This window comes from Grammomys surdaster, unplaced genomic scaffold (assembly GCF_004785775.1).
Source record: "Grammomys surdaster isolate TR1022 unplaced genomic scaffold, NIH_TR_1.0 273, whole genome shotgun sequence".
Taxonomy (NCBI): domain Eukaryota; kingdom Metazoa; phylum Chordata; class Mammalia; order Rodentia; family Muridae; genus Grammomys; species Grammomys surdaster.
Genome location: NW_021604714.1, coordinates 4,346,521 through 4,366,365, shown reverse-complemented (window position 1 = coordinate 4,366,365; position 19,845 = coordinate 4,346,521). Strand labels below are relative to the sequence as shown.

The 19,845-nt window shown below is 42.0% G+C and overlaps 1 protein-coding gene across 5 annotated transcripts in view; it reads right to left on the bottom strand.

Moving 5' to 3' along the window:
* Herc4 (HECT and RLD domain containing E3 ubiquitin protein ligase 4) overlaps positions 1 to 10,694 on the bottom strand; it is a 68,544-nt gene extending 57,850 nt beyond the window's left edge. The window contains exons 1-4 of one of the 5 annotated variants that reach the window (XM_028776783.1): positions 10,377 to 10,559; positions 9,507 to 9,617; positions 8,943 to 8,973; positions 8,245 to 8,548 (exon numbers count right to left, since the gene is read on the bottom strand). In XM_028776783.1, coding sequence (XP_028632616.1) covers positions 8,245 to 8,470 — 226 coding nt within the window. In that variant the 5' untranslated portion in view covers positions 8,471 to 8,548; positions 8,943 to 8,973; positions 9,507 to 9,617; positions 10,377 to 10,559. Of the gene's footprint in view, positions 1 to 8,244; positions 8,549 to 8,942; positions 8,974 to 9,506; positions 9,618 to 10,376 lie in introns of all 5 variants that reach the window. The other 4 variants (XM_028776782.1, XM_028776785.1, XM_028776786.1 and 1 more) reach the window with 4 other exon arrangements.
* Between the last annotated feature and the right edge of the window lie 9,151 nt (positions 10,695 to 19,845).

The window sequence follows — 19,845 nt, the reverse complement described above, 5'->3', positions numbered from 1 at the left end:
ATTTGTAAGTACTTTGGATCAATTCTGGGCACCAATCTGAGCTCTGCACTCAATTTGACTGTCTGTCTGTCTGTCTGTTTGTTTGTTTAAGACAAGGTTTCTCTGTGTAGCTCTGGCTGTTCTGAAACTCACTCTGTAGACCAGGATGGCCTCAAACTCAAGAGATTTGCCTGCCTCTGTCTCCTGAGTCCTGGAATTAAAGGTGTGCACCACTACTGGCTTGCATGACAATATTAAAAAGAAATAAAATCACAAATTCCTATGAGTTAGTAAGAAAAACGTCTAAACTTTGCCCTAGCTGCGTTCAGACGCCCTGCCTCTGCCCCAGACCCCTTGCCTTGCTCTAGCTCCTTCCCTGTTTTCACGTCACAGAACAGTGCACATCAAAGGACTCTCACCCACGCCAATGACACAGTTTATAATCATGACCACTTCAACTACCAGTGACCCAGAAAGAAGCATCAAGTCAAACACAGAAAGAAACTAACTGATGATAGGTTGTGTTTATTATGCAGTAAGCAAATAAGTCTACTACAAAACTCAAGTGATCAAGCTATCAAATGGCACCTGACCAATAGACATTTTTATTTTATCACTTTATAAAAATTCAACTTTGAAAAATAAAACTGGCCGGGCGGTGGTGGTGCATGCCTTTAATCCCAGCACTTGGGAGGCAGAGGCAGGCGGATTTCTGAGTTCGAGGCCAGCCTGGTCTACAGAGTGAGTTCCAGGATGGCCAGGGCTACACAGAGAAATCCTGCCTCGAAAAACCAAAAAAAAAAAAAAAGAAAAAAAAAAGAAAAAAAAATAAAACTAAGGATGTGGGTCAAATATATAAATTTCAAAATTTGGTAAGCAGAGGCAGGAGGGTAGCCATGAGTACCAGGCATCTCAAAAGAAACAAAAATAATAAAATAGAAAACAGATAAAGTAGACAGCCATTTATGACACTTTAAACTTACAAGTTACTTTAAATTTTAACAGTTTCTAAAAGATTGAATCCTAACCACAAAATAATAGCTTTGTTACTAATTACTTGATACATTGGAACAATGGAAAAATTTACAGACTACTTAATACACCTAAGGAAAAGCAAAACTGGAAATCAACACTTTATGAATTTAGTTCTGAATTTCTCCTCTCTTTTGATTCTTTATTGCCCACTTAATATTGCTCTCACATTCACAATAAAATTCACCTCACCAGGATCTCTCTTCAAATAGTTAACAGTCCTAATCACGTCACATCCCCTATTTCCAATCAGTGACTCCCCCGGGTCATGGCTGGCTCTCTATCTTTACTGAGACAAAATTCACATCCAGTAAGTTAACAAAGTCTGTCCATCTTTGGTCTGCCAGTCTCTCCTGTGTTTTAAAGAACTATTACCACAGTTAAACTAATTACTTTCCAAATTCTCCTTTCTTCAATTCTTCCTTTATAAAACCAGTGATTACCATTAAAAACAAAAGCTATTAATGGCAGGCTGGAGAGATGGCTCAGCGGTTAAGAGTGCTAGCTGCCCTTCTAGAGGTTCTGAATTCAATTCTCAACAATCACACAGTGGCTCACAATCACCTGTAATGGATCCAATGCCCTCCTCTAATGTCTCTGAAGGCAGTGACAGTGTATTCATATACATGAAATAAACATTAAAATTTTAAAAATTAGTGCCTACTAGCCAAATTAAAAATTCAACCTGTTATAATCACAGTTGTAGATCATTTTACAAGTGCCTATGCTTGTGAGAATGTTTGTAAATACAGTTCCAAAATATTCATCTGACAAGTGTCTGAGTGCAATATAATGAAAGTCATATATGAATGGATGAATGATTGTATAGAAATGATTGTATATAATTTTTGTGTTCTCTACTCTCAGACATTCCAATTAAAGAGATTTCTATTCCCTAGAAAGCATTAAACTTGCTGTGGCTGTTTGAAAGAAAATAGTCTCCACAGGCCAATAGGGAGTGGCACTATTAGGAGGTGTGACCTTATGGAGTAGGTGTGGTCTCTTTGTTGGAGGAAGTGTGTCACTGGGGGGGGGGGGGGCCTTGGAGGTCTCATGCTCAAGCTACACCCACTGTGGCTCACAGTTTCTTCTGCTGCCCATGGATCTAGATGTAGAACTCTGAGCTCCTTCTCCAACCACCATGCCTGCCTGGATGCTGCCATGCTCCTCCCCATGATGGTAATGACTCACCCTCTGAACCTGGAAGCCAGCCCCAATAAAATGTTGTCCTTTATAAGAGCTGCCTTGGTCATGGTGTCTCCTCACAGCAACAGAAACCCTAGGTAAGACGCGTGCCTATGGTCATTTGAACTAGTTTGCCTCTAAAGCACTTTCCTTTCCGCTGTCTCCTTTAAGAGCACTGAGTATCTTTCCTACTCATGTGCTACCTCTGCTGCACTCACCTGTAAGCCACACTGTTTTACAAGGTTCTATAACCACCCTCATGTTTGGGGATTTCTGAAACAGGACATAGCTATTCCCAAACTAGATCAGCCTGGAGTCCACTGTACAGCACTCCTCTGAGTCTGGGGATTACAGGTGGGAGCTATCATGCATAACTACTCTATACAATCACTCATCTATAAACAGCACTGCTGCATATTTATGTGTCCTCCCATGTTCTGTGTCTTGTTTGCTTTTCCTTACTTGACTTTCAAAGGATGTTCATTATATTGTACTCAGAAGCTTGTCAGATGGATGTATTTTAGAAATTTGATTTACAAACAAAATTCTTGTGAGCATGTACACTTGTAAAATAATCTACAACCATATGTAACATTTAGAAAGTAAAATTTAGCTGTTTATTGTAGATATGCTAAAATTAAAGGTGCTTGTTTTTTCTAAAGAAAGACGTAAACAAGAACTAAATTGATATGTACAGACATGGCAAATATGTAATATATAGATATGGAGAGAGATGGAAATAAAGTTTTAAAAATCTTGAATGTTAGCTAGGCAGTGGTGGCGCACGCATGCCTTTAATCCCAGCACTTGGGAGGCAGAGGCAGGCGGATTTCTGAGTTCGAGGCCAGCCTGGTCTACAGAGTGAGTTCCAGGACAGCCAGGGCTACACAGAGAAACCCTGTCTCAAAAAACCAAAAAAAAAAAAAAAAGAAAAAAGAAAAATGGCTATCACTTTTATTTCTTCAAAACAACTTTAACAAAGGGTGTATGAGAATCATGCTACATATATATAGAATACTGAGAACGAAAACCTAAGAGTCCTTAAGAAGTCTCTGAGTAAGACAGGTATGGTGGTATACTTTCTTTAATCCCAGCACAGAGAAGGCATAAGCAGGAAGATCTCTACTGAACTGGAGGCAAGCGTAGTCTACACAGCAAGTTCAAGGCCAGCCAGAGGTTCATAGTGAAACCCTATCTCAAAAACTAGAAAAACACAATCTCTGAGTAATAATACAAACTGATTCCTCAGGCGGCCATCTTATGTTAATGCTTGCTGTTTGCCCAAACTGTGAAACCAAATTCTATCACATTTTGTGTGTGTGCGCGCGCGCGTGCGTGTGTTTAACAGAAATGGTATTTTGATTTCTTGTTTTGTTTTTTTGAGGGAGGATCTTGCAGCTCAGAAAAACCTCCAACCTCTGCCTCAACTACAAGCTAATCATGTAAACATACTAATATACCAAACACAAAGAAAATATTCCCCCCTCTGTGTGTGTGTGTGTGTGTGTGTGAGAGAGAGAGAAAGAGAGAGAGAGAGAGACAGAGACAGAGACACAGAGAGACACACACACAGAGTTTTACAAAACATAAACCAATGCATCCCAGAGACAACCCTGACAAAACATAACTAAGGAACCTAAGTTCTACTTCCAGCCATCCAATCAACCCTGCATGACAATCACTACAGACGACAGACAGACTAGCACATCAGTCAAGGCAATACAGGAATATATGAGCATACAAAACAGAAATAAGAAAAGTAAGCTTTGCTTGTTTAAATGTTCTAGGGGTTGGTTGAGTGTAGTTGAGTGTCAGAGTGCGTGCTTAGCATGCATGGGGCCCTAGGTTTGATTTATAGCATAACAAAAAGATAAAAATGCTGCTCCTACCACACAGTGGCAAAATACAATCTTGGTAAGATACTGACTTACTTCAACAGGCCATCCAATAGAATGGCAAAGAAACAATGTGCACTAGCATTTGATCTGCCTCAATGGACACTATTACTGTAAATAACGCTACACGTCAGCACAGCTTCATGAAGAAAGGAGGAGACTGGTAAGCATAGGCTCTCAGAGTCAGTCTACATCGGTTCACCAGCCACCTGCTGTTTGACAAGCTACTTACCAACTTGTGCTGCCAGTTCTCCAAAAACTTATCCCCTAAGATGAGGATAATTCTTGCAATTTGTGTCACAAGCATTTTGAAAGGAACCATGAATTATTGTGTAATGCTCTTGAGACTCCTCAGATGTGGGGTCCTACACAAAGTAAAGTAGTATTGTACATCTCGCTAACAGTAGCATCTGTTTGCATTATGACTTTCCCCTACACCTGAGCTGTGACTCCTGGGCACTTGTCTTTCTCAAAGGAGTGCTCAAAGCCATGCCTGACAACCTGACCTAGGTAATTCTTTTTTCCAAGTCTCTGTATAACCTACAGCTTTCTCTTCCTTAGAAGGTATTATGAAAACTAAGACTTAAAAAAAAAAAAAAACCCCAGTGAGCGTCAATCTTGTATGTTTTGGTAAAATAAGAAATATGTGGGATAATTTGTTATTTCTAATCTGAAAATAATTTACCATATTTATGTATTTCCTACACTATTATTAAAAATCCATTTGTATATAAAAGGACATTTCATTTGTAGATTTATGTTTTATGAACAGAAAGAGTAGGTCAGAAAGTCAGGAATCAAGAGAGGGACGCAAGTAGCTACTGCTGTGACGAAAATGCTTTCACCAGAATGACTAACAGCAGGCAGTGTGTGAGCACTGAATGAGAGACTCCACTTGAGAGAACTTGGAAAACCCCAGAAAGCTACCAAAACACACTCTTTAACAAAATTATCACATTATTTACAATCATAAAATAGCTTAGTATTGCTTCTACCATGAAACGAATAAAAAGACATCAACGAGTTGTAACTAAATATTTTGTGAGTAAATAAACCTAATAGGGAAAATATACTTTTAATAAGTTACTTTTAAATCTTCCTAAGTAAATCTAGAAGTATATGAATAAAACAACTCACTTAATGGACAGATAGGCAACTGAATGAGTGTATTTATTTGTAAGCCATGAATTAAGAAACTGAGAAACTAGCTTTCAAAAGTATGTAGAAGTTCTTACACGGGAAAAAATGCATGAAAGTGAAAAAGACATTCATTTTCCTAGCACTAATTCAGAAAGAGCTAGCAATGAGGTCACACCTATGTAAGAGACCAGAGATGGATATGGACTTCCTCCACACTCTTGATATAATAAAAGTCAGTAAGTGTGTCAGAAAGTGTTTATATGATTCTTAAAATATCCAGAATGAAAAACTTTCCCAACAGGCCGCAGGTCCAAACTACTACTACACAGCAAGACCGACTCCTATAGGAAGCCACGTGACTTGAGTAACTCATCCTTAATGATGCTAAGTTCTGCTCCTTCCTTACAACTATCTGTTATGATTATAAAGCCAATCTAGGTAAAGAAATAATTCTTAGTTCTTCTCTACTTTCTTTGTGACTTAAGTAAGGCTCTGATGAAAGAATTGTCTACGACTCAGACTTACAACAAGACTGACTGGTCAGTTATCAAGACTTTAAAACCAATTAAATAAGTTCCAACAATTCCTTATCTTTAAACTCGGCCCTCAAATTTAACAATTTATAAAAGGAACAGGGTAAAAGCACGTTTAAAACATTGAAGAATCATTCCAAAGAGATTTTTAGTTAAAACATTATTAAAACATTAAAATTTACTACTCATGTACTTGAAACACAGAATGAGGTTGGAAGCTGGAATCCTGTCAGACCAACCACACCTCCTTGAATTCCTGTTTTCCACCTCTGTACCCTAGTTACCCTTCAAGGTATCAGAGAATCAGGACTTTTGTTTAGATCAGAGCCCTCCTGCTCCCCCACAAACCCCTTATAAAATTCTAGCACCAGACTTATTTACAGGCTATTTACACAACTACAGACAGAATTAAACTTAAATCTTTATTTCTTTAATTCAATCACACATCTTTCTCATCATTCAAATTCCTAAGGCTCGAAATATATATAATATGGAAAATTTCAGTTCTCTCCAATTACTTCATTTGTATATGTCTTAACTGCCAACTGAAGCTCTAAATCTGAAAAACAAAGCTCCCTTTCCCCCCTTTTCCGTTTCTAGAGGCTGTTTCATATGCCCTGGACACCAATGAGTCAATCTAAAGTGGAAGTACACTCTTCAACTTTGCATTACCAAATAATGCTTCCGGGATGAATTCACAGAAGAGAGAGATGTCACAATGCAGCCATCACAATGTCAGCAAGATCAAAAAGCACTCAGCTTCCCCAAACTCATCCATACAGTTTAAGTTAATACTACCTACTGGTACATGTGGGGGTGGCGGTGGGGGGAGCAGGAAGCTCTGATCTAAACATTGTTAAAGTAACATGTAAGATTCCTAAACCTCAGTAAGTTACAGTAAACATACTGGCAACTCCTATACCTACTACGTAGTTCCAACATCATGAGAATCTCAACCTGAGGTAGCATTCCCACAGAAGCAAAATGTACAGATAGCAAATTACTACCCACAACCACCTCAATGACAAAGATTATGAAACTCTGGTATGATCCTTTAAGAGCTTCTTTTGTGACATGTAATATAAGAAAACTCATTTACTTTGAATTCTACAATAATCAGACCTATTTAATTAAGGAAATGCTCTCATTCATTCAATAAAACCACGTTACATATCATGAGGTAATAAGTTCCATGTTATAAGAAAAGATTAAGGCCCTACCCACAAAGAATAAAAGCCAAAGTATTTGCAAATTGAGAGTATTGGGAGTTAAGGGTGGCAGCGGTGGTGACATGATATGAAAGATACTTCAATTCACTGCCTGAGTTTTTATACCTATGTTGGTCTCTCAATACAAGGCAATCAGAAACAAAAAACAAAACAACTAAAAACAAAAAGAAAACCAACCAACCAAACACCTTATCCAATGAGGTGATAGAGACAGATTGCCATAAGGAATGCCTAAGTGTCATTATTGTGAGACTGGGCACAGCAGCGTTCTCTCCTGGGTTTACTGCCTTCCTGTAGTAGCTTTTAGTTATCACAACTGAGAGCAAAATGTCTAACAATTACACCACAAATGTGTTATTAGCTAATTTTAAATACAACATCCAGAAAAACAGACCATGAAATCTGACCAAGTGTTTCCAATGCTCATTACCTGATAAATATTACATTTTTTTGCTTAGATCTCTCTCCATAGTCAGACCACCTCACATTCACAACCCTTCAAAAGCTAGCACTGAGAATGTGGCAGCGGCCTTTAGAGGACTGAGTAGCATTTCTAACTAAGCAAAACAAAAAGCACCTATCTAGAGTATAACAAGGGATAAAATGGAAGAATTAAGGCATAATTTACGCAAGTAAATGAAAACAAAAAGCTTTTACCACCCCACCCCATTCCTAGTACAGAATCATCACAGAGAGCAAATCAGGAACTCAAAATCTTGGGGCTGGAGAGTCGGCTCAGCAGTTAAGAGCACTGACTGCTCTCCCAGAGGTCCTGAGTTCAATTCCCAGCAGTCACATGATGGCTCACAACCATCTGTAATGGGATCCAATGCCCTCTTCTGGTGTGTCTGAAGAGAGCTACAGTGTACTCATATGCATAAAATAAATAACTTTAAAAACATTTAAAAAAAAAAGGAATTCAAAATCTGTTCAAGGTAGCTGAACTTAGTAAAGATTGATAACTTTATAGTCTATACAAAAGAAACAAACACTGAAGTCTAGGGTTTTTGTTACTGTTTTCAGCCACATACAATCAGTGGTCACACTAGTAGAAGCAGCAGTAGTAAAAAAAACCAAAAACCCCACAAACCAGTATACTTCTTAAGAAGCATGGTAAAGTCAAGAGTATGGTTAACTCTTACTTTGCTTGTAAATCTTGAAAAAGCCTATAGGTTCAGGATTTACAAAGGCCATATAAAACATTTCAAGAGTAAAATGATCAATTATTAGAAATGGAAAACTCTCCCTTACCTGGTTTCTTTCTAGACTTTTCATGACCTAGCTGTCCTAGATCATTGCATCCACACGTGTACACGGTTCCGTCATCCAGGACGAACACAGTGTGTCTGAGTCCACATCCTACATCTCGGACCTTTTTATTGACGAAGAAGTCACTTTTCCTGGGTTCTAGTACAATCTCTTCGTCAATCCCACCCAAGCCTAGTTGTCCATAGGATGCGTTTCCCCAGCACAGCATGCTTGTGATGACTTTGGTCTTCCAGCTTCAATACAAAAGTCCCTTCTCAAACACTGGAAACTTGGAGGTACCCTATGTCTGAGGAGAAAAGCAAAAGTGAGTAAGACTTCAAAGAAAGCTGCTCTCTCAAGTGTTATGCTAAAATGAGGACTGCAATTGTTTGATGTTTATAATATGCCTCAGGGTTATCGCTCACTTCTCTCATTTTTAAATCATCATATACAAATATTTAGGAAATGACATCCCCTTCTACCATTCTTTGCAAAACTTAAAATGGTAACTGGCTTTGACTTTGTTATATAACCCAGTAGTAAGTACTCTGATAAAATGAGTTTTTTTCTTTAAATACATTTAATGAGAACAGTAAACAAGGCGTGTGTCCAATGCCCAAACAAGCAAGTATCCAGCCAACTGCAGAAACACAATCTTGCAGTCTCCCGTAGCCCACAAAATTCAACAATCTGATACCTACCTCCACATCAACAGAAAGCTGAAGTTCTTATCTGCAACATAAAAATAAAGCCAATAATGGAATTTTTTTTTAAAGTCACAATTTAAACTAGACTTCTCGTTATTTATACTTATACGCTATATACAAAATGAGAATTTATCAAGTCATAATTTCAAAACAATTGACTCCATTTTACAAGTCAAGATACTATCGCCAAACTAATTTAATTTTAAAACTAAATCGATATGATTATAATACATAAAAATATTCAGTGTAAATATCAAGTCTCCCAATTCAAAGATTATGAATGGTTCCCAGGATAAAAAAAAATCTCCTTCAATAATTTATATTTATGTAAGCATACCTCTGGGACAATTACTTGAAGATCAAAAGCAAACTCTCTACAATCCCAGGACTGCTGATTTTTTCCAAATAAGAACGTGCTGGAGTCCTGGTTAACTTTGATAGGAAAATCTATGTAACTTCTACGCTTGAAAGACACACATGAGGGGCCGAGAGAAGTCTCAAGGGTTAATGGGACTGCCTGCTCTTTTAAAGCATCCTGATTCAATTCCCAGCACCTACCTGGCGGCTCTCTACTGTTTGTGTGTAAGTCAGCCCAGGGAATCAATCCTACGCCCTCTTCTGGCCTTCCGCACTCGGCACACACATGGTGCACAAACAAATGGGGAAAACCTCATTAACATAAAAAAAAGACATAAGTGAGTCCTCCTCTAAACCTTCACATTTCTTAAAAAAAAAAAAAAAAACCACGGTGCATTATTAAGAAGCATTAACAGAAGTCAGCCTTATCCTTTCTGTCCAAAATCACCTAAATTCCTTACACTGGATCTGAGGTTTCAAAACATAATTGTCCTTCATTTATGCTTATTCAGAAACTGCCGAAGCTGTCTCACTCCACTCCCATCTGCAGAAGATAGACTTCATCCCTTTGGGACACCAAAACTCGAAAGTTCCAGAGAGTTCTGCATTGTCTTTCCGTATCTCTCTCTCTTTCATTTCAAGGCTAGCATAAGACTGGAACGTATCTCCGATTTCAATGCGCTTCGTTTGGGCACCCTTTTTTTTTTCCTTCCAAAACTCAGAACCGGTATTGGAAAGACGTTCTCTCGCCAGCAACAGGTAGGAGAACGGAAAGCAGTTGGGTTTCCTCTTTCCCTGACCATGCACCACACGATCGGCTTCCACGGCCAGGGGGAAGAGGAATGAACTGCACACACCCAGCCTCGCGGGCCGACCAGCCAAACTCCCGCAGCTACCGGCGAGCCGGGGAGAGAGTCCGCCCCACCGGGCTCGGCCGCCACAGCCTCAGCCCCAGGGAGACCCTTTCCCGGAGGTCCCGGGAAACGCTGAGGACGCTGGCGCCCTTCACCAAGGCCCCAGCGGAGCTCGCCTCCGTCACACTACCCCGAACCCACGGGGACAACGACTCACCCGGTCTCTCAGGGCAGGGAGAGCCCTAGGCGATGGAGGACGGCCGCTCCCTGGACCTCTGGGCGGCTCTCCGGCTCCCGAGACCTTCCTCCTTCAGCCGGCCGCGGCGATCACCACGGCTCCTCCGGCGTCCCGGCCGCAGCTCCGCTGCCTCTGCTGCCCGGTTCCCCCGTGAAACTTTCCCCAGGTTCCTCAGAGAAAAGCTGCCGCCAGCACTCTCCGGACCGAGAGACAGCCGTCAGCGACCCGGATGGAGCGGGAGGGGAAGGGCTGGTGGCGAGCAGGGCGGAGAACACGAGGGGTGGAGAGAGCCGAGGGAGAGGCTGGCAACAAGGGAGAGGGGCGGTGGTTTCGCGGGGGAGGGGGGAGGGGGAGGGGCTGGCCGGAAGTGAGCCGCAGAGCATGCGCGACCCCGCCCACTTCCCCATTCGGGCGCCTGCGCGGGAGGCCTCCCAGGGTTCTTCTGACCCAGGAGCCTGCGCAGTGTTGCTGTTTCCTTCTCTAAGACAGCGGGTTAGAGCTAGAAGCTGTCAAATGTATTTTCTTTTTTTCCCTCTCTCTCTCTTTTTAATTTTTTTTGTCGTATAAGGACTACTTAATGAAAATTTCGTTTTGGTTTGTCTTTCTGCTTGTAGGGCTTTAGCCTTTTCATTATTTTATTCTACCTTTCCTAATTTTGGTTTTGAAGTAGCAGACGAAACCATCACAAATACTTGGTTAGAAAAGCCGATGTCAGAGTTCGAGGCTAGCCTGGTCTACAGAGTGAGTTCCAGGACAGCCAGGGCTACACAGAGAAACCCTGTCTTGAAAAAACAAACAAAAAACAACAACAACAGCAAAAAAGAAAAGCCGATGGCTCATTTTAAACCCTTAAACTCACCTGACCCTAATTTGAACATATAAGATATAGTGATAGCAATGGCTTAACCTAATCTTAGTAAATGTCAGCATCTTTGCTTCAGGTTCCAGGACAGTGTTGGCTCACGTTTTCAGCTAACTCTTTGGAAGATCTGAGGTTAAATTGCCCAGCCTCTTTCACTCAGAGAAAAACAGAACTCACAGCTAACAGTTCCTGCTTCATGAAAGTGAAATCCAGATTTCACAGGCCAATTTCAACATCACCTCGGTGCTAAATCTGTCTGTTGTGTCTCAAAAAAAGGACCCAGTGAATGAATGGAGGACAATTTGTGGGCAAGAAAAAAAAAAAAAGATTCGCTGCTCGGTAAGATGCCAAGACCAAAAGCATGAAGTAGCTTGCTGACATTTTAACCTTTTAAACACAAGTTCCATGCCCTCTTTATCCTTAAGAGGAAACTCCGTAGCTATCAATCTATGAATGTGTGTCAATCGTGAAGAAGTGGGCGGGGAGGGGGGAGTAGTCCCATGCAAAACAACTGTGGTGCTAGTTTAGGGGGGCTGCAGGAGAGAAGGAGGCACAAGACCTTTCCAGCAGAGAATAGGTATAAATAAAATTACAGCCTCATTTAAAAACAAGAGACCTTGAAATGGTGCAGTTTTGAAATTTTATAGTAGTTAGTTTTACACAGCGTTATGGCTTTACCAGGTGCTTTAGCCAACTAAGCATGTCACTAAACCTAAGTTCGGCTGTCTTCAAACTTGTGGATTCTCCCTCAAGAATAGTAGACAGTGCAGGTGTAGGCCATAGCACCTGGTATTTTGGCATGAATGTAAACAGTCTGTAATCAGTTCCACAATAGGCTGGGTTGGTTGGTTGGTTGGTTTTATTAAAAAGTATATTTCAGATTAGGAGAGGGTTACAGTTTGGTATATGTAAATTAGTTTCCCAGACTACAACAAATTACCCCAAATCAAGTCTCTCAAAACAATAGAAAATTGTATCTCATTCTAGCAGTCAGAGTCTGAAAGGCGGCCTTGCTTGATTCCCTTTGGTTTCAAGGGGAGAATTTTTTTCCCCATGTTTCTTTCCTGGCTTCTGGTGATTGCCACAGATTTTTGACCAGTCTTGTGGAAGCATCACCGCGATGTCTGCTACCTTACACTTGATGCTTTCTCTGGATGTCCATATTCTTCTTTTTAATGATTTATTCATTTATTTTATGTATGTGAGTACATCAATGCTCTCTTCAGACACACCAGAAGACGGCATCAGACCCCATTGCAGATGGCTCTGGGCCACCATGTGATTGCTGGGAATTGAACTCAGGACCTCTGGAAGAGCAGTCAGTGTTCTTAACCACTGAGCTACTTCTCCAGCCCCTGGATGTCCATATTCAAGTTTCCCGTTCTCTAAGGATGCCAGCGGCTGGAACAGAGCCCACGTGAATGCATTATGAACTCATTGTCTTATCGTAATTGTATCTACAAAGATCTTATTTGCCAAGAAGATAACATAGGATCCGTGAGGTTAAGATTCCAGACTACCACAGTATCTTAGAGAAGTATTGAGACTCCATTTTAGAGAACCTGACCAAAGTTTGAACTCAGGTAAACAGGCTGGTACCTAACTTTAGTTTCCAAGTTGGCCCCCAACAAAACCCGAGCCTAGCTCCAGTTTCTAGTCTAACTCTAAACAAGACCAGTGTCTTCAAGTTATTCCCCCAACAAACTTGCACCCCCCAGGTTACAAGCCCACCCCTAACAGCACGAAGAGGGGAGCAGAAGTTAAGTTTATGATATGATTCCCAGCGGCAGCCAATTATGTTAAAGGCCACAGTAGCTTTCCAATTAGATGCTTGCACATTTACACCATCCATCCCCCACCCTCACCCCTTGCTGCTTTGCTGCTTACTATAAAGCCTTACCCTGATAGATATTCGGGCCTCCACCACCACCAAAACTGTCCTGCATGATGGCAGTGCATTGGAGGGGCCCAAGCTAACTCAAATAGAATAAAGACCCTGCTGTGAGTTACATCAAATCGGCTCCTGTTTTTTTTTTTTTTTTAAGGGGGGGAGGGGTTTTCAACCCTTCCCTGGCACTACAGTATAAAATGGTAAATACATAAGAAAGCATAGTTTCAGCATTGGAGTGTGAGAGCATTCACAAAGTTTCTCGTTTCATTGCTTAATTTTTTCATATTGTCATTATGGGTTTTTTTTGAGACACGATCCCATTTTTCTGTTACGACTACCACCAAACAGAAAGAACGTTGCAAGCCATAATAAAGGAGAGAACTAAGGATCATTGATATAGGGTGGACAGTGAAAATCTCCATGGGGCAACTGTCTTTAAAAATGAAAACTACGGGGCCAGAGAGGTGGTTCACATGATTAAGACTACTGGCTGCTCTTGCAGAGGGCCTGGGTTCAGTTCCCACCAACCACATGGTGGCTCGCAAGCATCTATAACTCCAGTTGTAGGCTATCTGATGTCTTCTTTGACTTCCTTGAGCATGAGGTGCAGGCAAAACATATCCATAAAATAAATCTGGAAAAAAAAAAAACGGAAAATGAAGGAATGGGAAAGACATATGAGGTAGGAACAATAGAATAAGGAGTTCTCACAGGCATCCTCAGCTACACTCAGAAGTGTAAATGAGTCTCACTAGTCACCTGAGTCTCACTGGTGTGCACCTGAGTCTCACTGGTGTGCACCTGAGTCTCACTGGTGTGCACCTGAGTCTCACAGGCATATACAAAACAAAACAAAAGCAACAAGTGAAAAACTTACCTTGTAGCTAGGCTTAGCAGAGTTGCACAAGGTAGTTAATAAGAGATAGAGGCCACTGGAAGCCTTTTCACTCAGCAACTGGCTGAGTCCCTGATGCCAGTTACAAAAATGAAGACTATTGAAGTTCGCCTAACATGAGGTTGCGCTTTACCCTGACTGTCCTGGAACTTGCTTTGTTTATGAGGCTAGTCTCATACTCAAAGATTTGCCTTCCTTTGTCTCCAGAGTGCTGCCATCAAAGGTATGTGTTGCAATAAATGGCCTGGCAGCTGTAGTGTTTTTTTGAGACAGGGCCTCACTATGTAACCTTGGCTAGTCTGGACCTTGCCATGTAGACAAGCCTGGCCTTGAATCTGTAAGAATCCTTCAGCTTCTGCTTTGGGAGTATTGGGATTATACGTGTATGCTTCAAAGTCCTGATTGGAAGATCAGTTTGTTTGTTTGTTTGTTTGTTTGTTTGTTTGTTTTTTGGCTTTTCAAGACAGGGTTTCTCTGTGTAGCCCTGGCTGTCCTGGAACTCACTCTGTAGACCAGGCTGGCCTCGAACTCAGAAATCCACCTGCCTTAAAGGCGTGGGCCACCACCGCCCGGTGGAAGATAAGTTTTGGCGAAAGAAAATCTTAAGTTTTTTTTTTTAAATCAGATTTATTTAGTTTATGTATATGAGTACACTGTCACTGTCGTCAGACACGCAGAAGAGGGTATTGTACCCCATTACAAATGGTTGTGAGCCACCATGTGGTTGCTGGGAATCAAACCCAGGTCCTCTGGAAGAGCAGTCAGTGCTTTTAACCCCTGAGCCATCTATCTCTCCAGCCCCAGTCTTGATGTTTTTATATAAAGTTTTGAAAACAACCATAGTCCCACAAATGGGGTGTCTTAAGTAACAGAATTTATTCAATAGCATAAATGACATAATTTAGAGTTGGAATATAGCAAGGGGTACAGTACTTAGCATGCACGAGCACAGGAATCTGGGTTTCATTCCCAATTACCACAAAAGAAAGAACCTAAATAACTCATTATCTCCCAGTTTTGAAAGCTGGAAATCCATGATGAAGGTGTAGGCAGTTTGTTTTTTGTTTGTTTGTTTTGTTTTCTAGGAATGAAAAAAAAACAATCAAAAACCTCCTTCCTCTGTTTGCAAATAACCACCTCCTTCCTCCTTGCTCAGAGGTCTTCTGTCTGCTTTCTGTCTCCCGGTCCTATCTTTGTTCTTGTAAATCCATGAATCATAATGGGTTAGGTCATTCCCTGTGGCCTCACTTACTTTCATTACCTCCTCCAAGAACCTGTAGACACACCCAGCACAGCGAGTGAGCAGAGATCTATGGCCCACAGTAAATGACCCTTTTGTTTTGTTTTAACTGAGTTTTATTTTATGTATATAGGTGTTTTGCCTACATCCATGTCTACTGTATGGCTGTGTGGTGCCTATAGAGGCCGGATAGAGTGTTGGATCCCTTTAAGATCGAGTTACAGATGGGCGTGAGCCACCACGTGGATGCTGGGAACCAAATTGAGGTCCACTGCATGAGTGGCCAGCCCCTTGTTTAATTTTTCTGAGACAGTGTCCCCGAAACTGTTCTATTGCTGGGAAGAGGTACCATGACAAAATCTCTTATAGAAGAAGACATTTAACAGTGACCTTGTTTAAAGTCTCAGAGATTAGTCGGTTATCATCTTGGAAGGAAGCATGGTGGTAGGTGAGCAGACGTGGTGCTGGAGGAGGAGCCCAGAGTTCTTCCTGACCCATAGTCTGCACATGGAGAGCAGAGAGGAAAGAAACTGAGCCTGGTGTAGCCCACCTGCAGTGACACACTTTCTCCAATTGGGCCACACCTCCTAATTCTTTGCAAGTAGAACCACTCCCTGATGACCAAGCATCTAACTACCATGAGCCCGCAGGGCCGTTCTTAGTCTCACAGTCTTTATAACCCTAGTTGTCCTGAAACATACTAAGTACCTAGGTCGTCCTCCTCTTCCTGGCATTGGAGCTGGCTCAGCCTCCAAGTGCTGGCATTACAGGTGTGAGGAGTCTCGCCTGGCCCGTTATAGTATTTCTTTCTTTTGAATTATTATTAAAAAGCCTTTTGAGCTGAGAATGTAGTGCAGTTGATAGAGGACCTTCCCTAGCATCCATAATTGAATAAAGCAGGTATAGTGTCACATACAGATATCCCCAGGACTTGGGACACAGAGGCAGAAGAATTAGTTCAAGGTTGTCTTTGGTTATCCACTATGTTCAGGCTAGCCTGAGAGACAGACAAACATACTGTAACTTTAATTTTTTTTCAAGTCCTATTTCTGATGATGATTCTTAAATGCTTTAACCTCCCTTGTAACCCACCACCCACCAGAGGTAGTAGGAAAGAAAGGATACATGGGAAGTGGACTTGTTTAGAAAGGTTCTTTGGAGCAACTCCCGTCTGTGTTGTCTGGAAATCTGCAGCTCAGTTCACAGGTTAGCAAGCAGCAGCAGCAGCAAATACCTCACGGATACACCAGCAGTCCAGTTCAGTAGAGTCGGGTTAGCAATAATGGTGACATGACCTAGCAGATACAGCAGGAGGCACCAGGTGGGATACCAGTAGAAGTTCTCAGCTGTGCTTTTCTCAAGGAAGCAAAGATCAAATGAAGACTCAAGACCCACAAGCGTTGCAAAGCTATCTGTACCAGCAAGCCAAGCTCTCTCCCTGTCACTTTTTTTTTTTTTTTTTTTTTTTTTTTTTTTGGTTTTTCAAGACAGGGTTTCTCTGTATAGCCCGGGCTGTCCTGGAACTCGATCTGTAGACCAGGCTGGCCTTGAACTCAGAAATCTGAGCCTGCCTCTGCCTCCCAAGTGCTGGGATTAAAGGTGTGCGCCACCATCACCCGGCCCTCTCCCTGTCACTCTTTGGAGTCCCATTTCTACCCTCCAAACATCAAACATCAAGTGTCCTCCACAGGCCTTGCCTCAGCACGTGCATCCAATCAGCCTGTCCTTGGAAGCGGCAACAAACTGCAGCACATCACCAGAAGTTTTTTGGTGTATTTCTATCTATGGAGTCCCGACAAATGCAGCTCAAGTATGCAATGAAAGGTGGACCAACACATGCGTGTCGTTAGCAAAAAATCCTTCATCATGTGTCCTTTCACATGGTTGCTTTAGCAGAACATCCTCCCTCCTGGGTCTGCTTCAGTGAAACGTTCCTTCACAAGTCTGCCTTAGCCTTTCACACCTGTGTCCGCTTTAACGAGACATTCCTTCACGTGTTTGCCCCAGCAAAACACCATCCAAATGATTTTCCAAAAAAAACCCTTAGGTTTCCACTTTAACATATCTCAAAGATATGCACTTGAGCTTAGTCATTGATCCAGCTGTTACTACACTTCCTTATCCGAAGATGCTCTCCAACTGCCTTGTTGGTTTGGTTTTTTACTTTATTTTGTTGTTTGTTTGTTTTTTCCCCACAACAGGTGAAAAACAAAGACTTAACTACATAATAAACTATTGTTTTAACATCAGTTCTATCTCATGACAATCACAAGATAGAAGTTCTGTGAGTTCTTATTAACGGACATCACCATGGTCCTACAAGTGTTGGGAGGGGTGGGGTAGATATGAGATAGCCCAGTGGCTACAGATACTTTCAGCTAAATCTAAGGACTTGATTTCAGCATCTGGGACCCACCCACATGGTAATAGGAAAGATCCAACTGGGAAAAGTTGTCTTCAGACCTCTGCATTCATGGCTGTGGCATGTATGCATTCACATACATACACACACACACACACACACACACACACACACACACACACTTCTTTGGATTTGAGTGGGGTGGGCATGGGAGGAGTCCAAGACAAGGTTTCTCTGTGTAGCCTTGAACTCACTCTGAAGACCAGGTTGGCTTCAAACCAGACCAGGAGATCTGCCTGCCTCGGCCTCCCTAGTCTTAAGCTTAATGGCATGCACCACCAACACTGGGCCCTGGACATTTTTTTAAAATGCCTACTGAAATTTGTTTTTGTTATTGTAGTTGTGGGGGGGGGGGTTGATTGGTTGGCAACATTTCTGTTTTGCTTAATTGAATCTTATAAAATTTTTCAAGACAAGGTTTTGTGTAGCCCAGACTGGCCTCGAACTTGCTATGTAGCTTGAAGTCCTGAGCCTCCTGCTAGGTAGACCCTCCTGGAGTGCTGGCATCCCAAGCTTGTACCTGCAGACCCAGGTCAGCCTCTTTTGGAAAAGTAAAAAAAAATGAGTGTCCTAAAGCAGGGCATAGTGGCATATGCTTCTAACTGATATTCAGGAGACAGAGGAAGACAAAGGAGGGGAAGGGGAGGAAGAGGAAAGAGGCAGGCAGACAGACTGACAGGCTAAAGCACTGACATTCTTTTAAGGTTTAAAACATGGTTATTTAGTGTTGGGAGTGGTGGGGTGGAAGGAAGGTGTGTGTAGAAATCGGAGGACAGCTTTCATAAATTGGTTCTCTCTTTGGTGTGGGACCTGGGGATTGAACTCAGGTCTTCAGACTCATCAGCCAATGTCATTCCCCACTGAGCATCCCAGCACTGGTATTTCTATAAGCAGATACTTATTTGCATTTGAAAACTGTCCCCTTCTAAATATAGCATAAGAACTGATGGCCTAAAGGAATTGAGCAACAGCGACCAGAGGCCCCAGTGTTCTCGGAGATAAATTACAGTTGTCTCTTTCGCTTTGCCCAGTACAATTTAACCATACCGAAATAACAAAAATGTTAGATCAAGAAAAATGCTATGCTGTCCACGTTGCTTGTAAAATCTATACACATGTTAAATCAAAGGAAAATTACTCTGTAAACATGGGATGTTATAAAGTAAATCAAGATGCTGTGTGTCCCCCCCTCCAACCAACACACACATCAAACCAATTTCATCTGTTTAACTGTAGGTCTCGGTTTGAACTTAAAATTGAAAGAATCCCACTGTCCCAGGACACATCCCGGGAAGGGCACATTCCTTAGTCAGAGGACACTTGCTGGATTACCATTCAGAGGAGGAAGGGAGAGGCTGATTAACATTCCTCAGACCACAGGGGAGGGAACCCACCTGAGGGTGAGGAGGGCCCAGAGCATGTAGACAGACAAGGGAGGTCCTTGCCACCTCATTCACCAAAGACCAATCAGTTTAACAGTCACACTGTTCTGCCCATCATATTGTGCCTAGTCACTGTTTCTCTATTTTACCCCTTAAACTGTATAAAAACTATTCTTAGCTCCAACTCGGAGTTCTCTTCTTGCTTGCATGCGAGAGAACCCCAGTATACTGGAATCATTAAACTTCATGTTAATTGCAGCGAGTCCCCTGGTTTTGGATCTTAGAATCTAATATAACCTTTTTGGAGGGGCAGGATGTCATCATGTAGCCATGGCTGGCCTGGAACTATCTAGGCAGATCAGCCTCACTTCCAACTCACAGAGATCTGCCTGCCTTTGCCTCCAGGGTACTAGGATTTAAGGCATATATCATTGTGTTCAGCCGTGTTCCATCTGTAACAAGAAGCTTTACTCAGCAGGCTAAACTCCAAAGAGGGGGTTCAAATTGCCCCCCACTTACAAGTTTTGACAGTGTTGGTAAGAAAATGAAAACCCCCTGATGTTCCGTAGGTGTGTGGAGAGGTATGGGGGATCGGATGTCTCAGCGGGCCCATGAGGGACCAGCCACACACCGGTATAGCATAGAATAGTTTATTCAGGGCATGGGGGGTGGGAAGCCAGGAGGGGAGGGAGAAAGGGGAGAGAGAGAGAGAGAGAGAGAGAGAGAGAGAGAGAGAGAGAGAGAGAGAGAGAGAGA